Here is a 25,147-nt window from a genome sequence, read left to right on the forward strand (position 1 = left end):
GATGGGGCCGTTATGTTAGGCAATTATGAATTTAATCGCAGTTGTGCATTGCGCTGCTTCTAAACCAGGTTAGGGAAAAGAGGAGGGGTGTGTTTCGGCGTAAGCTTTTGAGATAGCTTTTAGAGTTTTGACTCAAACAAAACACTAATTAAAAAACATGAGAGTGTTTGGTTAAATAGTAGCATGAGCAATTTTTAGTGGTAGAAGTAGTGTTTTGGTAGTTTTTGTCAAAAGCTATAATTTGTAGCTTTTGTTGTAGTGTTTAGTGGTGTATATAGGTTTTGACTAGTTATTTATAAACAACTACTTTGACAGCTTCTTTTTACCGAACATCAACATATTATAACGCTACTTTGACATCCAACATCTAAAAGCTACACATCAACTATTAACAGCTAAAAGCTACCGGTGCAATTACCATTGCCGATGACGCCCTTAATGTAAAACCCAGACTTTTCGTTTATCATATGTAAAGTACATTTATCATACACCCGAGTATTTATTTGCTCATTTGACACTTACCTATTTTATGATTATGTACCATGAGCATAATACATCCGGGTATATGACAAAAATTCCATCATATGTATATTGAGTATTGACAACCCTAATAATATCCCACGCCTTATTTTGACGTATTCGAATTCTCAAATTCACAAGGCATTCTCCTATTCAGAGTATCTTAATGGAATATAGATTTTTCCTTAACATATAAAAACACACACAAACAAGACTGGCATTGCAGATCATAGCCTCACCACCGACGATCAAGTACCCAATCCTGTGAATAGGTGTTAGAACGTCGTGAAGAAACTAGTCTACAACACAAAAAAGAAAAAGGCAAGCATAAAACATAGGCACTAATAACAGAGACAACCATGTCTTCATAGCAATTATTCATCAAATGCTCCGCATATGCGGTTCATTTCTTCTTCAGGGCAGCCTTGGTGACCTTGGCGCCAGTTGGATCCTTCTTCTCGACACTCTTGATAACACCCACAGCAACAGTCTGCCTCATGTCCCTCACCGCAAAACGACCAAGTGGTGAGTACTCTGCGAAAGTCTCCACCACCATGGGCTTGGTGGGAAGCATCTTCACCATACCAGCATCACCATTCTTCAGGAACTTAGGCTCCTTCTCGAGCTCCTTACCAGATCGCCTGTCAATCTTGGTTAAAAGCTCAGAAAACTTCACAGCAATGTGAGAGGTGTGGCAGTCCAACACTGGGGCATAACCATTTCCAATCTGTCCAGGGTGGTTCATGATGATGACCTGGGCAGTAAAGTTAGCTGCCTCTTTAGCAGGGTCGTTCTTGGAATCGGAAGCCACAAAACCACGCTTGAGGTCCTTGACAGCAACGTTCTTCACGTTGAAACCCACATTGTCACCAGGGAGAGCCTCTGGAAGAGATTCATGATGCATCTCCACTGACTTAACTTCAGTGGTCAGTCCAGTAGGACCAAAAGTAACAACCATACCAGGCTTCAGGACACCAGTCTCAATACGACCAACAGGCACGGTTCCAATGCCCCCAATTTTGTAGACATCCTGGAGGGGGAGGCGGAGGGGCTTGTCTGAGGGTCTCTTTGGCTCGTTGATCAAGTCAAGGGCCTCAAGAAGGGTTGGTCCCTTGTACCAGTCAAGGTTGGTGGACCTCTCAATCATGTTGTCACCCTCGAACCCAGAAATTGGAACGAATGGAATTTTATCTGGGTTGTAACCAACCTTCTTGAGGTACGAAGAGACTTCCTTGACGATTTCATCGTACCTAGCCTTGGAGTACTTGGGTGTGGTGGCATCCATCTGTTCCAGGAAACAAGCCAACATTTAGAACTGACCATCAAGAAATTAACAGCCAAATAAACTTCCACAAGGCAATATCAAGAAGTACGATATATAACCATACCTTGTTACAGCAACAAATCATTTGCCTCACACCAAGAGTGAAGGCAAGAAGGGCATGCTCACGGGTCTGACCATCCTTGGAGATACCAGCCTCAAAACCTCCAGTGGTGGAGTCAATAATGAGGATAGCACAATCAGCCTGAGAAGTACCAGTAATCATGTTCTTGATAAAGTCACGATGTCCGGGTGCATCAATGACTGTGCAATAGTACTTGTTAGTCTCGAACTTCCACAAGGCAATATCAATGGTAATACCACGCTCACGCTCTGCTTTTAGTTTGTCAAGCACCCACGCATACTTGAACGACCTCTTGTTCATCTCAGCAGCTTCTTTCTCAAATCTCTCAATCACACGCTTGTCAATACCACCAAGCTTATAGATCAAATGACCGGTAGTGGTCGACTTCCCAGAGTCGACATGGCCAATCACCACCAAGCTAATGTGAATCTTCTCCTTACCCATGATGACTTACAGAGTGTTCGACTGCAATCAGAGAACATTGGTTAAAATTCAACGACACACCAAGTGGTGAACCCTCCAGAGTCCAGCTTATCAATTTATCACAACAATGACCTTAAACTTCCTCCATAGCAGAATAGACCCATATATAACTGATATCCACCAGAGTTTTCGATATAAAGGAACATAAAGCTGGAAACTATCTGACCAGAATGTTTTTATTTTTTTTTAATTTATTAGTTACAATATCTAATCAGTCTTTTTCTTTTCATTTTAATACAAATTTAAGCAGAGTATTTCAATTTATTTTTAGGTTACCATCTCTTAACATAATTTTTGATAAGAATCAAAAATTTTCACAGCAAAAAATATAAGCATCATATTAATTGTATACAAACGTTGAATATTAGTTGTCAACTTCCATGATCAGATTTAGAGATAAAGCCAATTCGATCATATAAAAACAACTCTAAATAATACTATCTCTATTTGTAGTTTCATTTTTACGCTTGCTAATGCATAGTTTTGACCATTAACACCTTTGGTTACTAACAAGTAAAAATTATAAAATATCGATTTTTTAAAACTTTATATTAAGATGAATCTAACAAGATCACTCTTGACTATGTTTTTTTTAGGTATAAATCACAAATGATAGTCAAAGTTAAGTATGTAAATAGCGCCAAAGTACAAAGTGAGTAGATTAATAAGAAAGGTAACTTTCTTCAACGCCTAAATCATCACTTGCGCGATTCTTAGATAGCCAGTAGAAATGATCATTTTAACGACAATCATATTGTTCAAACCAAAGATATCGACGCAAATCAACAATTATAAATCATTAATCATGATCAAACTTGTCATTAACTCAGAATTCAGAATCATAAGAAGAAAAAAATGATCAAAACGGCAGCACAAAAAAAGTACTACAAAATCAACATTTCTTCAAACAAAAAAAACCACAAAATCGCAAGTAACATTAGTACGAAAAAGAGAATTCTACACAATCAACATCAAAATTGTAAACCTGCAAATCAAATATAGCAAACACTGAAAACAATAAAATTATAACAATTGTGATCACCATGAATTGAAAACATTTCAAATAATCAAGACAATCGACATAAACAAAAGAGTGTAAGCCGATGAGAAAAAGCTGACCTGAGAAACAAATCGGTAAAACCCTAAACAGGAGAGAGGAGAGAAAAAAAAAGGCAGAGCAACAAGTGAGGAAGAAATGAAGTAAGAGTGGTTACGGAACAATGACTGTATATAAATGAATTGATACTGGTTTTGGCTTAGCTTGGCCCCCAAGGCTTTGAAAAGTTTGGTTTATGGCATTTGCCACGGTGAGTAGTATACTATTGGTGATTAGTTGATTAAGTAATTAGTGGCTGACAATATTTTGAAAAAATGACCATTTTATGAATAGTTGATTTCCTTGGTAAGGCCACGTCAAAAAAAAAATTTACTTGGTAAGGCTCTTAATTAAAATATTTATACAAATATATTAGAAATCATGACTATTAGTGGCCTGCTCTCCCTCCTTTGTTCCATTTGCTTTTTAAGCCCTTTAGTCATATTATTAATCACTGCCACACTTTACTGCCAATTGCAGATTTTAATTTGTTCGCTATTGGATGGTGGTTTATCTTATACTTTAGAAATCAAGTTGTTTTTAAAAAAGAATCTTCCCGCCATTCAGTTGTAGCAGTTGCCATTAATAATTTCTCTAGATTTGGTTAAAGGCTAACTTAGAAGTGCATCAATATTTGCCTAACATGTCTAGGCCAATCTCAAATTCTTCTAAGCTGCCTCGAAAAGGGGACTCAATAATCTGGTCCCCTCCCCCCTGGTTTCATCAAGATGAACTTTGATGGTTCTAAACTGAAATGTGTCAAAGCTTCTTATGGTTTCGTTCTTCGTGATGAACGGGGGACGGTGCTTTTGGCTGGAGCTAAGGCTCTAGGTAGCTCTCCTTCGATCTTACAAGTGGAGGTTTGGGGGCTTTGAGAAGGCATTAGGACCTCTCTAGCTCAAGGGCTTCGAAATATTATCACTAGTGAAAAAAACCTTATATGTCGTTTAGTAATAGATGCGGTTTTTGTAAAATCGCATCCGAAAGTGGACACTAAATGGGAGGGAAAGTTGGGAGTACAATCTGATGCGGTCCTTGTGGACCGCATCAGATTAAATGAACCAATGGCGTTTTTTGAAAACCTGATGCAATTTGGTAGACCGCATAAGAAAAATGGTAATTTTCTGATTAGCCCAATTCTCTCATGGTCCGGAAACATTTCAGCCCAAGATGTGCGGCCCAACCGACAACTACTAACCCTCTCTCATTTCAGTCTAATCCCCTCTTATTTCTAACCCTCTCTCATTTCTCTCTCTTCTCTAAACCTAAATCTCATTTCTCTCTCTTATTCAGTCCTCCTAACACCGTTTCTCTCTAACCCTCCATCCGCCTTCCTCCCCCGTCCTCCCTCCTCCTCCTCCTTTATCGTCAGTAATTGCTCGGCTATCAAGCGAGAGTCTCGGAGCTTCTCGCCGTCGTTGTTCTTCCATCTCGGAGCTATCAAGCGTCGTCGTCTCGAAGCTATCAAGCGAGAGTCTTGGAGCTTCGACAGACTGCACCAACCACAAACTCGTCGTCGTTCTTCCATCTCTCGTCTTCATCAGTCCCCGCCGCCGAAGCCTTCATCCTTCGACGGAATCTAGTTCGTTTTTATAATTTTCGTCTTCTCCTCTTCGTTTTTATAATTTTGCAAATCTTCTTGTAATTCCAGATCTAGTTAGATTTTTTGTTTTATAATTTTCGTTCGTAGTTCGTTTTTATTTCTTTTTTTTAAATTTTTTTTGTTCATTTTTGTAATTTATGTTTTTAGTTAGATTTAGTTCCCTTTTTTTTTTTCAATTTTCGTTCATTTTCTGTAATTATTTATGTTTTTAGTTAGATTTAGTTCTTTTTTTTTTCAATTTTCATTCATTTTCTATAATTTATGTTTTTTAGTTAGATCTAGTTTGGTTTTTACTGTCATTTTCAATATTCGTTCATTTACTGTCATTTTTTTGTAATTTTCGTTTGTTTTCATTGTTGAACTGGAATTGTGTATGCATTTTTTCATAGGTATATATATGTATTGTTATGGTATATATATGTATAAAAGATTTTTAAGTTTTCATTGTTGAACTGGAATTGTGTATGCATAGCATTTTTAATTGTAAAAAAAGTGGACACTTTGATTTTAAGTCAATTTTGTCATATGTTATAGTTTGTAAGTGAATTTTTAAGTTTTTATGAAGTTTCCTCATTTTAGTGATTTGCATAACGTAAATTATGCAATTTTATGATTTTAGTTGACTTGTGAGTGATTGTTATAATTATACTATTTTTGTTTGAAGTCCCCTTTGATTTGTAACTGAATTTCTAATTTAGAATGGAAAGGGGGGTAAAATAGGCATTTCAAAATAGGACACCATTGCTCCCCCCTTCCCTTATATAATAGAGATAAGGAGAATTCCTCAAATGAGTATCATGAGGTATGAACTCCAAACCCCAAGTATATGAGGTGGGAAATGATGTCACTACTCCACCAACTAAACTTCAAAGGTTTTTGTCGTTACCATCAAAGATAAAAATTGAATTGGAAATATAAATTCCCATATACTTCCCATGTTCTTTTTTATGTATGTACATATTTACGCTATGGAATTGAGAGATATCTTAGTTTTTACAGCATCTCTCATGGTTCCAAGAGATTTTGGGATTGATTCTCACACTTTGCAAGTTGAGATCTTCTTTAATCTCCCAATTTGCCAAGGTTACACAAACACACATACACACACAAAACAAGGTTTAAAGTATTTAAGATTTTATAATTTTATTTATATAAGGTAAAAATCCTATGCATTGTTGATTTTAATTTTTTTTGTACCCTTAATGGGAACCCCTTGATAAGAAGAAGGACCTTACAGGACCCGTGGAGCACCTATCACAGGTCAGCCGACCATCTACATAAGTCAACACTTCAGAGTAGGGAATTAAGGGAATCCCTACTCCCAAGCACATGTAGGTAGCAGGGCTCGAACTTGTGACCTCAAAATCACAAAGTGAGTTCCCCACCACCTGCATCAAGCAAGCTTGATTATGCAATTTTTTTGGTCCCTTTGTAAAATCCAAAATTTGTACAAAGTTTATAAGTATTCCATGTACAAAATTTGTACGCATATAGAACACTATTAATTGCATAACTGTGGAATTAGTGGACTTTAGTTTTCATATGCAATGGCTAACCTATTCTATATTTGAATATAGAGATGGCCAACAATATGGGCCAATCCAACTCATCCAGTCTAGCCCTCCTCTTGGGCCGTGTAGGATGAGTCTGCGAAAAGCCCGATCCAACCCCATTCGAATCGTGAAATTGGTGGGTCGATCGTGGGATAGATTTTTTTTGAGACCATCCCATGAATGCCCGCTACTAAACCCGCCTAGTTTGGTCCACGAAAGCGGTCCAGTCCGGCCCGTGAACTAGATCAGCCCAACCCAATTAATTATTCAACTAAATTTTAATCAAATTGTATATATTTTAATCAAATTACATATATTATAATTCAATCAAATTCAAAAACAATGAAATTATTCATTAATATTAATAATTTTATATATTTTTATTACTATTAAAGGTTTTATGTAACAATAATAAATGATTACATAACTTTGGAAAAAAAAATTCCCATGCCGGACCGCTAGCCTGCCAAAACCGCTTCCCAAACCGTGAAAACCGGTAAGAGACCGGTATGGGCTAAGATTTTTCAGCCCGTGGACCAGCCCACCCAAACCGTGAATTTTACGGTCCGGTCCTAGACCGTGAAATCTCATCCCGACCCACTAGGGTCCACATTCCAGCCCGCCAACCCGTACCAGTGGCCATCTCTATTTGAAAAAGTCCTAGTCCATGTTAGACTCACCATTATGCACTACATAATTATCACTTTCAACCGACAATGATACATAGGTTATGATGCCAACCTTTGATGTGACCAAGTTATGTGCGAGTATATAGCGTTGAGAAGTCCGTGTTATTAAGGATTTAAGTTTTAATAAGTAGAGACTCATCTAAACCTTAGTATGGAGAAGAGGGAGTTATGATGGATTGTATATATTAGAGGAGAGTTGAGGACAACTCTGTGGTTATATATCTTTATGATCATTTACAGGTGGATTTCCGTCCTATGTTTGCGATCCATTCAACATAAAAAGCTCACAAAGTTCGTTTAAGTCAAGAGTTATATAGTTGATGCATCCAAGTTCATCCTCTTAGAACCTGTTCTCCCTAACTTATTTTCAGTTCGGTTCAATGTAGTCCAGTTCAATTCAATTAAGTTCAGTTCAGCTCTGGACAATACTTTTACTCTCACATATCACTATTCATTTCAGTTCAGTTTAGTTCATTTCCCTTCAGTTCAATTAATTAACTACAGGTCCATGACCGCATCAAGTTCTCACTACCTGATGCGGTTTTGTAAGACCGCATCAGATTTTGGGGTCAAGGAATTTAAAAAAAAAACTGCTTTGCACTGCAAGTCTGCAGCAACAAAGTAGGAAGACAACCCAAACAATCAATTATACAGCAGGTCTAAGTAACAAAACTTCAAAAAAATTCAGATCTAATAACAAATTTTATACAAACTAAAAATGAATTCAATTATACAAACTAAAAATGAATTTAATTATACAAATATTATACAAATAAAAAAATTCAGATGAATATAACCACATAAAAACGAAAACTTATACAAAAATATAACAAAAAAAATCGAACAAAATACGGAAATTAAGAAATAAACATAAACTAAAACCCACATCTAGAAAAAAAACTTAAAATAACAATGAAAATAAAAATTTAGAAATGAAATTATAAACTTGAAACTAAGGAATTACAAACGAAAGTAAGAGAGTGGAACGAAAGTGAAAATTTAAAACGAAAAATATAAACCTAGATCTGGAAAAAAACCGATGATGATGAAACGAAATGATGATGATGAAATGAAACGAAATTCGCTGCATTCTTCCTTTCGATTGTCGTTGCGGTTCGTGCTTGATGATGATGAAGAATATGAACGATTCGTGGTTGATGATGATGAAGAAAATGAACGGTTCATGGTTCGTGAAGATCTCAAATATTTGAAAGAAAGTTGCAGAGATTAAAAATGAAAAAGAAATGAGAGGAGGAAAATTTGCAAGTGTTCGTTGAGGAGGGAGGAGGGAGGAGAGAGGACGCGTCAGATTGAGAGGAGATTTAGGGTTAGAAGAGAGAGAAATGAGAAAGGGTTAGGGTTAGGAAATGAGGGAGAACGAAGTTGGGCCGCGCAGATATTTTGTTAGGTTAGAAATGAGTTGGGCTGCGTATATTTGTTGGGTTAGAAATATGAATCGCATTCATGGACTGAAATATGATGCGGTTCATAAAAGACCGCATCAGTTTCTAAACTATGATGCGGTCCATATAAGGACCTCATCAGATTGTCTCGTCATCTTTTCCTCCCATTTTTTATGTTGATTTTTGGAAGCAGTTTTACATAAACTGCATATGTTACTAAGTGACAGATAAGATTTTTTCCACTAGTGAATAGAGTTCTTATTATCAATAACAACATCCAAAACAAAAAGTCCAGCATTACAAAAGCCTTACCCACAAAAATACCATTTCTGGTTAATACAAGTTTATCAGATTCAAAAGCTAACTTCATCCCAACTTTGTTTAAAAGAGAACCAGAAATGATATTTTTGCGGATGTCAGGAACATGCAAAACATTCTGCAAAGCAATGGTTTTCCCGGATGTTAATTTCAGGAAAACCTTTCCTTTGCCTAAAAACATTCATAGTGCTTGAGTTACCCATAAAGACGCATTCTGATTCTGGAACTTTGTTGTAGTTGCACCGGTATCCACGATGCATTCAGAAACATTGCTTACTAGATTGACCTCGGACACTACAGCAACAATGATATCATCTTCAACAAGGTTGGCTTAAGCTGTACTTACCACAAACAAAACAACTGCCCTTAAATTTACCTTTTCCTTTGAAGTTGTTATAATTCTGCCTTGTATCATGGAACTGATTTTGACCCTTACCTTTTGGTCCTTTACTTGCAACAACCCGATTTTCCACAAGAGTAGCAGAAGAGAAGAATGATCAACTGATTTCTCTTTGATTTAGATACATTTTTGCTCCTCAATCTTAATGTGGGAAACTAACTCTTGAAGGGTAAAATCTTTCTGCCTATGTTTTAAGGAATGAACAAAAGTCTCCCAGGAAGAAGGCAATTTTTCGAGTAAACAATTGGCTTGGAAAAGATCAGGAATAGCCATACCCTCAGTGACAATATCACCACATAAATGTTTCATACTCATGAACTTGATCAAGCATAGGTTTATCATCACACATAGAAAACTTCAACCAACTACTACATGCACATTTCTTAGTCACAAAATAATTAATCCCATATTTAGCATTCAAACCATCCCAAATATCCTTAGCGTTCTTCGACTTACTATAAATCATATAAAGGGCAGCAGTCATATAATGTAGTAACATCCCACGACAAGTCTTGTTGTATTTCACAAAATTCCTAGCAGACAAACAAGAATCAACACCAATCTAACCCAAGAAAAATTACATCTTATCAGACCACATCCTAATATCCTATAATTTTTCCCATCAAATGGTTCTAGCTTAGACATATCAGTGACAAAGGGATTAAAAATAGGGACAACATTAAAAATACGCACATTATCATTAGGAATTTTACCAGCCATAGTTCCGTAAAGCAGATACAAAAAGTCTCATTGCTACACAATTCAAAGGGTAGAGGAAGAGTAATGGTCACAAAACCTTTACACTTTCTTTTTAGGGTTTTTCTACGTTATGCCCTCGTGTTTTTTCATTTTCTACGTCGTATCCCATCTTTCTGGAATTTTTACATCGTGCCCTTGTGTTATCTATTTTTTAATACAAAATGCCATTGCAGTTAAGTGGCTGTTATGTGTCCCGTTAGTGAAATTAATAATGATTAAATAATTGATTTTAGTAGCAGTTAAAAAAAACATGAGAGGGAAACTTTCCCACCCAAAAAACTAGGATTTGACTCCCTTTTATTAACTTCTTTCCCCTTCTCCAAATCTTAATCTTCTTCCTTTTCTCTTTCAAGCTCCTCTCCATCATCAACAATGTCAACTGCAAATTCTTCCTCAATTGCGGCCTTAAAATGGGAATTCGTCACTCCCAAGTGTAATTGCAGCCCCCCAAAAAAGCGAGAGTGCACATCTCTGGATCTCAACGCAATTTAGGTAGGGAATATTTCAGATCAAGTGCGATTTTTGCAATTTTTTTGGTTGTACAGTGGACATATGATTAGAAGAGGAGATGCTGCAGATGTGATGCGTGGTGAAGATGGGAGTGGGGTGCATTCCAATGACATGACTTTGGTCCAACTTAGGAAAGACATGGCTGCAGTGAAACAAAATTGGGTGATTTAGGTGTTTATTTAAGGAATTTGGTGAAGATCGGATTATTTATGTGTATCTTATTGGTAATTATCATCAAATTATGTTAAATTGTAGCAATGGAAAGTAAGATGGTTTGGTTTTTTTTTTTGTAGTTTATATGCAACTGATACAGTTTATGAATGAAACAAGTTGAATTCTTGTGCTACTAATCTGTGTAATTTATTTGCAAATTTAGTACTCTCTCTGTTTTTTTTATCGTTCTCACTTAGAATCTTGACACTATTCATACATAGAGAGAATCTTCTCAATTTTTTTCAATTTATAAGAAAAAACATAGTCATGTGGGATCTTGTTTGATTCGTCTCAATTAGTACATTATTAATATTTAATCGTTATAATTTTTACTAATATATAATGAAAGATATTTAAGTTCAAAAATGTGCATTGGAAGATGTGCACAGGAAAGTGAGAAAGATAAAAAAACAGAGGGAGTACTAGTCATTAATTGATGGCAACAACAATTGTTTGCACTTGTCATTACAAAAAAACATCCCTTCAGATGCAAGACAAAAATTCCAAAAAGATGAGGTCAGGAAGTTGAATGATCAAAACAGGAGAGAGAGGAGGGGTATTTTATTTTCTTTTTTTTTGTTCGAAAAAATTATAAAAGTGACGGTAGGTAATACATTTAATGTCAAACCTAACTTCCGTCATTAATAAGTCCTCATTTTGTATTAAAAATAGATAACACAAGGACGCATTGTAGAAATTCTAGAAAGATGGGGTACAACGTAGAAAATAAAAAAACATGAGAGCATAACATAGAAAAATCCTTCTTTTTGTTCTTCTAACTAGTTATTAGGCCCGGGCTATGCCCCGGGTAAGAACAAATTTCATTTCTTAATATAATACTTAATGATAATAACAATATATACAACTTAGTCTAGTGGTTAAGACTTTAGTATATGTACTTGAGGTCTCGGGATCAAACCCTATACTACGCAATTTCTTTAAAAAAAATTATTGTACATAGATTACATTAACTAAAACTTCCTAGGGGTATATATAATTAATTTTAATGAACATTATTTATTTTTAAGGATGCAAGGAATATGTTTAATAGTATTAACTAATTACAACACAAAATTGTAATTTTGTGGAAACATGAATCACTAAGAGATGTTAGATGAGATGGTGATTCTTTGAAAACCCTTACATAAGGTCAGGGGTTCGAGCCCAGCCCTGAGCATATTTATTTTTAAAATGATGACCACTTGACTTTGTTGGTTAACAGACACGTGGCAAGAGGAGGGTGCCACGTGGCGCATCGACGTTGTTACACACCTTTTAATATATTTGTATAGATATGGGATAAATGACTCTTCATATTCTTTTGAAACAAATTTTGAGTTTCTAAATAACACTCTTGGGGCATGTTCTTCCCAACTTATTTTCAATTCAGTTCAGTTCAGTTCAATTCAGTTCAGTTCAGTTCAGTTAAACTCTCACATATCACTATTCATAACAGTTCAGTTCAATTCAGTTCAGATCAGTTCAGTTTAGTCCAAATGTTTTATGTCGAAGACTGAAGAGAACATGCCCTTATAGACTCCAACACCCGACACAAAAATAATGGGCAGGGTCGACCCGATGACATCTTCATGGGTCCAAACTCCAAACGACCAAACCTATATCACCGGCTCCATTTTCTTCCATGCCTGCAATATAAAAAGGACCTACTACGCAAACCCTAGCTTTTCTCTACTGTCTCTCTCTCCCCCATCTTTCTCTTTAACAACTGCGGCTAGGGTTCTTTCAGGTCTGCTTTCTCTTCTCTTATCCCAATTCCTTCTTTGATTTGTTGATTATTACATATTAATTCTTCCAGCTTAAGTATGTTGCATATTCCACTTGATTGTTTTTTCTTAATTTTTGATCAGATTTGACCTCCATTTCTGATCAGATTTGACTTCCATTTCTGATCTCTTCTTCATTTCTACTAAATGTTTGCTCTTGCATGTTTTATGATTAGTAGTAGTAGACTAGTAGTAGTTCAATCAATCATTTTTTTTTCATTGTTGTAACTTCTCACATTTTGAATTATTTCAGACTCTCAGTGTTTTGAGTTAACCTGATTTTGTGGTTTACATTTCCTTGAATTATGATGCTTGCTGTTAATTATCTCCGAGCTTAATTAATTATAGAATTTAGTTTTAGAATTCAACAGCCGCTGTTTTAATTTCAAGCAGTTGCTACTCTATGTTATTATGATTTTGGGTTATTTGTGAATGTGAACATTACTTCATGATTGCATAGGATATATATGTCACTTTGCATTTGGATCTTTGGATATAGTATATGTGTGTCTGTGTGTGTGGAAGTGGGTTCTTATTTTAAGTTCTGTTTGTTTGCAGATTTGATTTTAAGATATCAATATGGGTAAGGAAAAGATTCATATCAGTTTGGTGGTCATTGGCCATGTCGACTCTGGAAAGTCGACCACCACTGGTCATTTGATCTACAAGCTTGGAGGTATTGACAAGCGTGTGATCGAGAGATTTGAGAAGGAAGCTGCTGAGATGAACAAGAGGTCCTTCAAGTATGCTTGGGTGCTTGACAAACTTAAGGCAGAGCGTGAGCGTGGTATTACCATTGATATTGCCTTGTGGAAGTTTGAGACTAACAAGTACTACTGCACAGTCATTGATGCCCCAGGACATCGTGACTTTATCAAGAACATGATTACTGGAACCTCCCAGGCTGATTGTGCTATCCTCATTATTGACTCCACCACTGGAGGTTTTGAGGCTGGTATCTCCAAGGATGGTCAGACCCGTGAGCACGCACTTCTTGCCTTTACTCTTGGTGTCAAGCAAATGATTTGCTGCTGTAACAAGGTATAGATTACCACTGTTATTATTATTTTATATATGTAATAGATCATGTTCTCTGTGATTGCTCCTCGTGTAATTTAACATTTTCCTTCATTGCATTGTTCTGATACTTGGTCTGTTTCCTGAAATAGATGGATGCCACCACCCCCAAGTACTCAAAGGCTAGGTACGAGGAAATCGTGAAGGAAGTCTCTTCATACCTGAAGAAGGTTGGTTACAACCCAGACAAAATCCCATTCGTTCCCATTTCTGGGTTTGAGGGTGATAACATGATTGAGAGGTCCACCAACCTTGACTGGTACAAGGGACCAACTCTTCTTGAGGCCCTTGACTTGATCAATGAGCCAAAGAGGCCCTCAGACAAGCCCCTTCGTCTCCCACTCCAGGATGTGTACAAGATGGAGGTATTGGACTGGTTACTTGGACGGGCGCGTTGGACGTGTTGAGACCGGTGTCTTGAAGCCTGGTATGCTTGTTACTTTTGGTCCTACTGGACTGACCACTGAAGTTAAGTCAGTGGAGATGCACCACGAATCTCTTCCAGAAGCTCTTCCTGGTGACAATGTTGGCTTCAACGTCAAGAATGTTGCTGTCAAGGATCTCAAGCGTGGTTTCGTTGCTTCTGACTCCAAGAACGACCCTGCCAAGGAGGCAGCCAATTTCACTGCTCAGGTGATCATCATGAACCACCCTGGACAGATTGGAAATGGTTACGCCCCAGTGCTCGATTGCCACACCTCCCACATTGCTGTCAAGTTTGCTGAGCTCGTGACCAAGATTGACAGACGTTCAGGTAAGGAGATTGAGAAGGAGCCCAAGTTCTGAAGAATGGTGATGCTGGTATGGTTAAGATGATTCCAACCAAGCCCATGGTGGTGGAGACTTTCTCAGAGTACCCACCCCTTGGTCGTTTTGCTGTCAGAGACATGAGGCAGACTGTCGCTGTTGGTGTCATCAAGAACGTCGAGAAGAAGGATCCAACCGGTGCCAAGGTTACCAAGGCTGCCCTCAAGAAGAAATAAGGTTTATTTGCATCTATCACTGCTTTGGAGCATTGGTATTATGAAGGCTCGGTAGCAACATTTTGGAACAATCTGATTTTCAGCGGTTTTAATTGGGTCTTTGTGTTATGTTTAGTGTATGGTCTTAGTTTTGGTCATAGGTTAGTGTCTTCCCTGATATTCAGCTCTAGTTCTCAGAATTGGATGCTGGATAGACGGTGGCATGGCCCTGTTTCTTGTTTCCTTGTATGAATTTCTGAACACTTCTCCCTATGCAGTTCAGGAGTTTTATCTTTGTTTTTCCTGGGCTGGCTGTTGTGTAAAACGGTCGTAATTACACAAGTCTTGAATTGCTGAGGCCTAAACTGCTTGTTTTACATTATTATTAGCATAATGAATGGTTCCTAAATCCTGCATGCATCTGGTTAGCTACTTCTAATGCTGCGTGTTCGTCCGGTGTTATTGCACTGAATATTTGCTAGAATGCATTTTCATGCACCTTAGTTCATTTATGTGATTATGTCCTGTCTTTCATACTTTTATTGCCTCATTTCCTTTTAACTAGGTAATTATTATTTGACACCTATTGATGTTTTTTTTTCTGCAGTAATTTAATTTTTGGGCCTTGATTTTTTACACCAATTGCTATGACATACTACCTCCGTTCTTTTTTAGTTGCAACGTTTGACAAATTGCACTATTCATGTTCTCTTATTTGACCACATTTATTGATTTATATGTTATGCAAAATATAGTCATGTGGGGTCTTGTTTGATTCGTTTCGATGTAAGCTTTCATAATATCAAATTTTTATAATTTTTACTTACATACAATTAGAGATAAAACGATTTGAAATTGTACATTGGCAAGCGTGAAAGTCAAAATGTTGCAACTAAATAAAAACAGAGGTAGTATATGAAGATCTCTGTGGAGCTATTGACAGTAACATTTTCTATTGTTGTTTATTTTCACATCTTTATTTGTTTTTACACCAATTGCTATTGACATACATGCCTTGAGTTTTTCCATTTGTTTTTTCACATTTGGCTTTCCACTTTTAGTTGCACCATTTATTTTTTCACATTTTTTTAGTTGCACTATTCTCAATTGGTGTCATTTTGCAATATTAGAATATCAGTGTAATTCTCTCGTGATTGAAAATTTTTATTTCTAAAAGAAAGGCACATTTTCTTTTCTATTTCTTACCTTACCCTTCCTCTTCTCACTTCCCAACTAGGAATGACAATCCTGTCCGTATCTGAAGGAAAAAAGTTAGAGTTTAGAGAAAAATAATCCAAATCTAACTCCGTTGAAAAAGACTTGACTTCGAGTTGGAGGAGGTTTTGTGTTGAATTCCATTAAAAAATCACCTCGAGAATGATAAGAAAAAAAAGGCAAGGCTATTTTGTCGCGGGTGTGGTGGTTCTCACTTGAAGAGAAATTGTCCCTCTTTGGCAAAGAAGACGAACAAGGATAACGATCAACCTAAGGATGATCCCCATCAAGGTTAGTTAGCCCATGATGTTTCTTTGCATGAAGAAATGAATTTTATTGCAATGATTTCTGAAAATCAATGTGGTATAGGATGATGATTATTGGTGGGTGAACTCCGGGGCATCAAAATATGTGTGTGTGTAAAGATCGTCATTATTTCAAATCTTATCAAGTTTTGGATGATGGGCCGATCTTGTCTATGGGAAATGACCCTATGGTAAAGGCAAAAGGAATAGGCCAAGTGGAGTTACTACTTATTTGTGGGAAGACTTTGACTTTAAGAGAAGTTGTATATGTACTTGAAGTTAGGAATGATTTGATGTACGCAGGTTTACTAAATAAGTACAGTTTCAAAATGGTGTTTGAAGCTCGTAATTTATTTAAGTAAAGGGGTTATATTTGTAGGACAAAGATACTTTTGTAATAATATGTTTAAACTATTTATTGATAATAAGAGTATGAATTATATTTCAAGTTGGATGTTTTTTCTGTAGGGCACAATCGTTTATGTCATGTTAATTATCGTAGATTATATGGTATGTCTAAAAATGGTTTAATTCTTAAAGTTGTCATGAACGTAGAGAAGTGTAAAACATGCATATTAAACAAAATTACAAGAAATCCTTTTTCTAGTGTTGTAAGACAATCAAACAAACTTGAGTTGGTGCATAGTAACATGTGTGACTTTCATAGCACACCATCTTTGGGAAATAAGAAGTATTTAATAATCTTCATTGATGATTTTTCTCGATATTGTTATGTATACTTGTTGTTTTCTAATGATGAAGCACTTGAAGTTTAAGATTTATAAAACCAAGGTTGAGTTACAATCTAATTTGCTGCTTAAGTGATTTCAGACCGATAAGGGTGGGGAATATTCTGATCCAGATTAATTTTTCATCAATTAGAGTCATTCATGAAACATTCTCTCCATATTCACCACAACAAAATGGGATTGCAAAACGGAAAAATAGGATACTAAAAGAAATGGTTAATTCCATGTTATCTATCTCGAGTTTGAGTAATGAGTTTTAGGGTGAAGTCATGTTAACAACTTGCTATATATTGAATAGGGTTCCAAATAAAAGGATCAAGGTTAGTCGTATATACTTTGGTTTGGTAGGAGGTCTAATCTCAATTACGTCGGGTTTGGGGTTTTTGGGAAATTGTGAGGTTACATAACCTAAAAGAAATGTTTTGGGTGAGAAAGGAATTGATTGCATATTCATAGGTTATGCAAAGTATGGTAAATCTTATAAATTATATATCTTATGGCATAATGATTTTGTCTCAATACATACAGTCACTTACCAAACATAAGTTCAATCGTTCATATTGATCTTCCTAGTACTTTAAACGATATTGTTGATGCTAGTGAAGATCATGAACTTCTCCTATTCCCGAAATTCAGAGAAGTAAGAGAAAAAGGAAATATAAGGATTTTGGCCCCCATTTCCTACTTTATTTAGTGGAATGGTCAAGGGATCGGATTTTGTTTGTTCTCAAACACTTTATTGCTTTAGTATTGAGAATGATCCTCGAATGTTTGGTGAGGCTATGAAGTCGCCTTTTGGAAAAAGTCATGAATGATGAAATAGACTCAATAACTGGAAATAATACACAAGTTTTGGATAATTTGTCGCCTGATTGCACACTACTCAATTCTAGGTGGATTTTCAAAAGAAAAATAAGAATCGATGTAACTGCAGAAAAGTATAAGGCAATACTTGTGTTCAAGACTTCAAACAAAATTACGGTGTCGATTACTTTGATACATACGTTCCGGTGGCACAAATTACCATCAGTAGGTTGTTAATGACCTAAGCGACTATCCATAATCTAGTAGTTCAATAAATGGATGTCAAGACAGTATTCATCAATGGTGAATTGGAGGAGAGTGTATATGAAACGAACAGAGGATTTTTGTCGAAGGACAATAAAGACGGTGTGTAAGCTTATTAAATTTTTGTATGGACTTAAAGAAGCACCTAAATCATGGCATCAAAAGTTTGATGATATTGTCTTAGCTAATGGTTATAAAGTAAATCAATCCGATAAGTGTGTATATAGAAAATTAGATAATAATGATAAACGAGTTATGATTTGTGTATATGTGGATGACATTGTTATTTTTGGGACTAATTTGGAGCAATTCGTTAAGACTAAAGAAAATATTTCTTTAAGTTTCTCCAAGAAACATATCAGAGAAGTGAATGTTATTTCGATATTATAATAAGGAAAGAGAATGACTCACTTTTTTTTTGACACAATCTCATTATCTTGAGAAGGTGATAAAGAAGTTAAATGAAGCAAAAGTGCTCCATGTGCTACTCTGATGAAACCAAACATCAAATTGGTTCGAAATAGTAGTAATCCAGCTTATCAATTGGATTATGCTAGTTTAATTGGATGCTTGATTTATGTTAAGACTCGGTCGGATAGAGTATTCATAATTGGCAAGCTAATTAGGTATACAAGTAATCCTAGTATGGAACACTGGCAAGCCTTAAGGCGAGTATTGAGATATTTGAATAAAACTATTCACTTTAGTTTAACATTGAAAAGGAGATCCTTCGGTGTTAGAATGTTACTCGGATGCTAGTTGGATAACCAATAAAGAAGACTACTAGGCTACAAGTGATTGAGTGTTTCTTCTTGGAGGAGGTGCCATATCTTGGGCATCTAAGAAGCAATTATGTATTACCGATTCAACTATGGCATCATAATTCATAGCATTAGCCTCGGCTTGTAAAGAAGCAAACTGTCTAAGAAATTTGATGAGTGAAGTGAATCTATGGCCTAAACCCATGTCTCCTATTGCTATTCATTATGATAGTGCTTCCACTTTTTGAAAGACTTATAGCCAAGTATATAACAACCAATCTTGACACATATATTGTGAGAGGCACATTTATATGCATAAAATGATTCATGATGAAGTCTTTACCATTGATTTTGTACGGTCTAATGTAAACTTAATTAGCATATCGGTTCATTATACCATTGCTAAGGGATCGAAAAAGGTGTACATAACTTCAAGGATAACGATCAACCTAAGGATGATCCCTATCAAGGTTAGTTAACACATGATGTTTCTTTGCATAAAGAAATGAATTTTATTGCAATGATTTCTTAAATCAATGTGGTACAGGATGATGATTATTGGTGGGTGAACTTCGGGGCATCAAAATATGTGTGCAAAAATCGTCATTATTTCAAATATTATCAAGTTTTGGATGATGGGCCGCTCTTGTCCATGGGGAAATGACCTTACGGTAAAGGCAAAAGGAATAGGCCAAGTGGAGTTATTGCTTACTTGTGGGAAGACTTTGACTTTAAGAGAAGTTGTATATGTACCTGAAGTTAGGAATAATTTGATGTACGCAAGTTTACTAAATAAGTACAGTTTCAAAATGGTGTTTAAAGCTCATAAGTTTAGTTTAAGTAAAGGGGTTATATTTGTAGGACAAAGATACTTTTGTAATAATATGTTTAAACTATTATTGATAATAAGAGTATGAATTCTATTTACATGTTGGATGTTTTTTCTCTAGGGCACAATCGTTTATGTCATGTTAATTATCGTAGATTATATGGTATGTCTGAAATGGTTTAATTCTTAAAAGTTGTCGTGAACGTAGATAAGTGTAAAACATGCATATTAAACAAAATTACAAGAAATCCTTTTCCTAGTGTTGTAAGACAATCAAGCAAACTTGAGTTGGTGCATAGTAATTTGTGTGACTTTCATAGCACACCATCTTTGGGAAATAAGAAGTATTTAATAACCTTCATTGATGATTTTTCTCGGTATTGTTATGTGTACTTGTTTTCTAATGATGAGGCACTTGATAAGTTTAAGATTTATAAAACCAAGGTTGAATTACAATCTAATTTGCTGCTTAAGCGATTTCAGACCGATACGGGTGGGGAATATTCTGATCCAAATTATTTTTTTTATCAATTAGAGTCATTCATGAAACATTCTCTCCATATTCACCACAGCAAAACGGGATTGCAAAACGGAAAAATAGGATACTAAAAGAAATGGTTAATTCCATGTTATCTATCTCGGGTTTGAGTAATGAGTTTTGGGGTGAAGTCATGTTAAAACATGCTATATATTGAATATGGTTCCAAATAAAAGGAACAAGGTTAGCCATATAAACTTTGGTTTGGTAGGAGGTCTAATCTCAATTACGTCGGGTTTGGGGTTGAAGGGAAATTGCGAGGTTACAGAACCTAAAAGAAATGCCTTGGGTGAGAAAGGAATTGATTGCATTTTTATAGGTTATGCGAAACATAGTAAATCTTATAAATTTTATGTCTTATGGCATAATGATTTTGTCTCAATACATACAGTGACTTACCAAACATAAGTTCAATCATTCATATTGATCTTCCTAGTACTTCAAACGATATTGTTGATGCTAGTGAAGATCTTGAACTTCTCCTATTCCCGAAATTCAGAGAAGTAAGAGAAAAAGGAAATAGAAGGATTTTGGCCCCCCATTTCCTACTTTATTTAGTGGAATGGTCAAGGGAATTTGTTTGTTCTCAAACACTTTATTGCTTTAGTATTGAGAATAATCCTCGAATGTTTGGTGAGGCTATGAAGTCGCCTTTTGGAAAAAGTCATGAATGATGAAATAGACTCAATAACGGGAAATAATACATGGGTTTTGGATAATTTGTCGCTCGATTGCATACTACACAATTCTAGGTGGATTTTCAAAAGAAAAATAAGAATCGATGTAACTGCGGAAAAGTATAAGGCAATACTTTTTGTTCAAAATTTCAAACAAAATTACAGTGTCGATTACTTTGATACACACGCTCCGATGGCACAAATTACCACTAGTAGGTTTTTAATGGCCTAAGCGGCTATCCATAATCTAGTAGTTCACTAAATGGATGTCAAAACAATATTCATCAATGGTGAATTGGAGAAGAAAGTTATATGAAACAAACAGAGGATTGTTATCGAAGGACAAGCAAGACGGTGTGTAAGCTTATTAAATTTTTGTATGGACTTAAAGAAGCACCTAAATCGTGGCATCAAAAGTTTGATGATATTGTCTTAGCTAATGGTTATAAAGTAAATCAATCCGATCAGTGTGTATATAGAAAATTAGATAATAATGATAAACGAGTTATGATTTGTCTATATGTGGATGACATTGTTATTTTTGGGACTAATTTGGAGCAATTCGTTAAGACTAAAGAAATTCTCTCTTTAAGTTTCTCCAAGAAACATATCAGAGAAGTGAATGTTATTTCGGTATTATAATAAGGAAAGAGAATGACTCACTTTTTTTTTGACACAATCTCATTATCTTGAGAAGGTGATAAAGAAGTTAAATGAAGCAAAAAGTGCTCCATGTGCTACTCTGATGAAACCAAACATCAAATTGGTTCGAAATAGTAGTAATCCAGCTTATCAATTGGATTATGCTAGTTTAATTGGATGCTTGATTTATGTTAAGACTCGGTCGGATAGAGTATTCATAATTGGCAAGCTAATTAGGTTTACAAGTAATCCTAGTATGGAACACTGGCAAGCCTTAAGGCGAGTATTGAGATATTTGAATAAAATTATTCACTTTAATTTAACATTAAAAAGGAGATCCTTCGGTGTTAGAAGGTTACTCGGATGCTAGTTGGATAACCAATAAAGAAGACTACTAGGCTACAAGTGATTGAGTGTTTCTTCTTGGAGGAGGTGCCATATCTTGGGCATCTAAGAAGCAATTATGTATTACCGATTCAACTATGGCATCATAATTCATTGCATTATCCTCGGCTTGTAAAGAAGAAGTCTGTCTAAGAAATTTGATGAGTGAAGTGAATCTATGGCCTAAACTCATGTCTCCTATTGCTATTCATTGTGATATTGCTTCCACTTTTTGAAACGGTTATAGCCAAGTATATAACAACCAATCTTGACACATATATTGTGAGAGGAACATTTATATGCATAAGATGATTCATGATGAAGTCGTTACCATTGATTTTGTATGGTCTAATGTAAACTTAATTAGCATATCTGTTCACTAAATCATTGCCAAGGGATCGAAAAAGGTGTACATAGCTTTAAAAGGGATGAGGGATAAAGCACATGTATAAGTCAAAAGTGAAGAAAACACAATTTACATCTTGTACACCGCAAAATCTTGGAGTCAATGAGGATCAAACTTGATTTGTGGCTCATAGCACTCAAAGAGATACATCCCAAGGTGAATGCTTGTTTCCATAATGTTTGAGGATGATTTTACATATTAATAAACCTTTGTTTAGTTGCTCATGTTGTAGGAGCATGCATGCTGATTAAGGTTTACCTATATGGGTACGAAGTTTGGCCATTTCACCAAGTTTTGGGCTTGGTTTGGAACACTTATGAAGTGGATATGGACTCAATGCCTTTAAAGGATGTGTTTTTTTTTACATATTTGTTTGTGTAAATTTGTGTGTGTAGTATCTTCAATATTTCGAATGGTTGAGTGAATCAATACTTAGTCAATCACTTCAACCGAAAGCTTGTAAAGAATGTTATACTATATGGAAATTCAATCTTAAGACATTTTCATTTATACACAAGTTTAGTTGTTTTTATCTTGTTTACATGTACGCACAATATATCATTTATACTGTAAATGGAGGTGGATCGTTGAAATATTTATAGTTAAATGTGTCTGTAAGGTGTGTGTATTATTTGTTATACATAGGAGTTGTGAAGTTTAAGTAAAACATGGTTTTAGAGGTTGTTTGAGAGTAAGGGACAGACTTGTGTCGCACCTCGCAAAAAGTTCTTTTATGGAAATCCATAAATGCAACAAAGCAAAGTTCTTAAATAGAACTAGGTAGCACACACCTCACGACGGGCTGTCACTAGTCGTGACAATGGTGTGTGCACCTGTTCTCTAGTGCGCTTTTCCTTCTCTTTGGTGATGTTTCGAGCGAAACAGTGCAATGTTTTGGGCATGCAATTTCTGATCACTAGTACAATAATTGCTTATTGCTGTGGTGGTATTGCTGTGGTTTTACCCATACACAACGATATATCACGTAAAAAGAAAGATAAAATATAAAATAAAGATATTGCTGCGATTTCGGCTTAAAACCGCAACAATATGATATCAACAGAAAAATTTTGGAAAAAAATTGAATTATTTGACCAGATATATTGCTGCGGGTTTTGCCACACTGGGACTGAGACACGGCCCAGACTCCTACGGGAGGCAGCAGTGGGGAATTTTCCGCAATGGGCGAAAGCCTGACGGAGCAATGCCGCGTGGAGGTCGAAGGCCCACGGGTCGTTAACTTCTTTTCCCGGAGAAGAACCGCAACAATATATTAAAATAATATTAAAAAAATAATATTTTAATATATTGTTGCGATTTTTGCCAGAAACCGCAGCAATATCATTAAAAAAATATAAAACCCTTCCATTAGTGTTTTTTTTCTCTCACTTTCCCTCTTTCAACCTCACACGTCGTTACCTTCTCTCTCCCAACCTCTCATCTCTCTCTTCATCTCTTCGTCGTTTTCACCAGACTGCCAACCGACAATTCTGCTTCGTTGGCACACCAGCCGTTCTGCTTCGTCGGCATACCGACCTTTCTTCTTCATCGGCCCACCTTCCGTCAACCTTCGACCAAAGCTCCGTGAACAACGCCAAGCGAACGGAGCGACACTGATGTTGCCACCATCACCGGCATGGTTGAGAGTTGTGTGATAGCATCCAGATCTCCTCTCTCTCTCTTTCTCCCTTCTCTTCATGTTCTCCCCTCATCTCCTCTCCATCTTCCCTCCTCGTTTTCCGCCCCTTTTCACCAGCGTTCGTCTCCACCGGCGTGCATTCGTCTTGAGTCATTCATTCGTCTCGAGTTCGTTCGCACCAGCGCCGTCGTGTTGGCCGCCGTTTGTGTTGGCGTTCATTCCCGTCCACACCATCTTCCGCACCAACATCTCATAAGTTAGGGTTTCAAGATCTAATGTCATTTTTCCATTTTTTTTAATTTTTAATTTTTTTTATTAGTTCTATGTATCTCTAATATATTTCTGTATATCTATTTCTTTTTTCCTTTTTCGTTTTTTTTTTAATTTTTCCTTATTAGCTCTGTTTTCAATTTTTTTATATATTTTTGTAATTAAGGTTTGTAAAATATTATTTTTATTGAATATATGGTGATTTGGTTTAGTTACTTTGTGTTGTTATGGTATTTCAGTGATGCATAGTCTCTTGGATGAGAGAATGATATTATTTCAAATTTAATTGCAAAATGCAATTTTTTTTTTTTTGGGTCTGTACCAGGACCTATTGCTGCAGTTTTGGGCAACAACCGCAGCATAGACCAAGATATTGCTGCGGTTCCTATCCAAAATCGCAGCAATACGTTGTATTTTTTTAATAAGAAATAAAACATATTACTGCAGTTTTTGCCCAGAAACCACATCAATATATTAATTACCTATTGCTGCCTCCTTAATTGCTGCGCGACCAAAACCATGCAACATACTAAACGTAAATGCTCTAAATAAAAAGTGATAAACATGACATGAAATTTAAATGAGTTCATAACAAGATTTAGGAGACCAACCAAAAACAAGAGGGAAGATGATTATGAAGCACAAGAGTGACTTAAGAAATCTAATCCACCGATCACTAGAGTCTTCTTGAAAACTAGGCTTTCTAGGAGTGATTTCTCACCCTCTCCGCTACCAAGTCCCAAAAATCCCTATAGGGAAGCTAAACCATATAAGGTCGTCTTTACCACATGTTGGTAGAATAGTGGTTGCTTGGATATCAGGAAGTTTTACTATCAACATTGTTGTTGCTTCAAGTCAGTTCATACATTGTCATGTCTCCTCCATAAGT

The 25,147-nt window shown here is 36.0% G+C and overlaps 2 protein-coding genes across 2 annotated transcripts; one reads left to right on the forward strand and one right to left on the reverse strand.

Annotated features, from left to right (window-relative positions):
• Positions 1 to 682: 682 nt before the first annotated feature.
• Positions 683 to 3,689, reverse strand: LOC104886832 (elongation factor 1-alpha). The gene is made up of 3 exons (XM_010671356.3): positions 3,528 to 3,689; positions 1,908 to 2,390; positions 683 to 1,804 (listed from the first exon to the last, which is right to left on the reverse strand). The coding sequence occupies exons 2-3, from the start codon at positions 2,367 to 2,369 to the stop codon at positions 923 to 925; spliced, it is 1,344 nt and encodes a 447-aa protein (XP_010669658.1). The 5' UTR covers positions 2,370 to 2,390; positions 3,528 to 3,689; the 3' UTR covers positions 683 to 922.
• Positions 3,690 to 12,540: 8,851 nt separating this feature from the next.
• Positions 12,541 to 15,140, forward strand: LOC104886831 (elongation factor 1-alpha). The gene is given in 6 exon segments (XM_010671355.4): positions 12,541 to 12,699; positions 13,295 to 13,777; positions 13,906 to 14,170; positions 14,173 to 14,195; positions 14,198 to 14,594; positions 14,597 to 15,140. Coding segments are annotated over 5 exon segments (1,347 nt in total). The 5' UTR covers positions 12,541 to 12,699; positions 13,295 to 13,315; the 3' UTR covers positions 14,797 to 15,140.
• Positions 15,141 to 25,147: the final 10,007 nt, after the last annotated feature.

The sequence above is a fragment of the Beta vulgaris genome, chromosome 2 (assembly GCF_026745355.1).
Source record: "Beta vulgaris subsp. vulgaris cultivar EL10 chromosome 2, EL10.2, whole genome shotgun sequence".
Classification (NCBI taxonomy): domain Eukaryota; kingdom Viridiplantae; phylum Streptophyta; class Magnoliopsida; order Caryophyllales; family Amaranthaceae; genus Beta; species Beta vulgaris.

Coding starts and splice junctions, on each gene's coding strand:
- LOC104886832 (XM_010671356.3), bottom strand. CDS start 2,369: ATGGGTAAGGAGAAGATTCACATTAGCTTGGTGGTGATTGGCCATGTC. Junction 1,805..1,907: donor TGATTTGTTGCTGTAACAAG/GTATGGTTATAT, acceptor TTCCTGGAACAG/ATGGATGCCACCACACCCAA.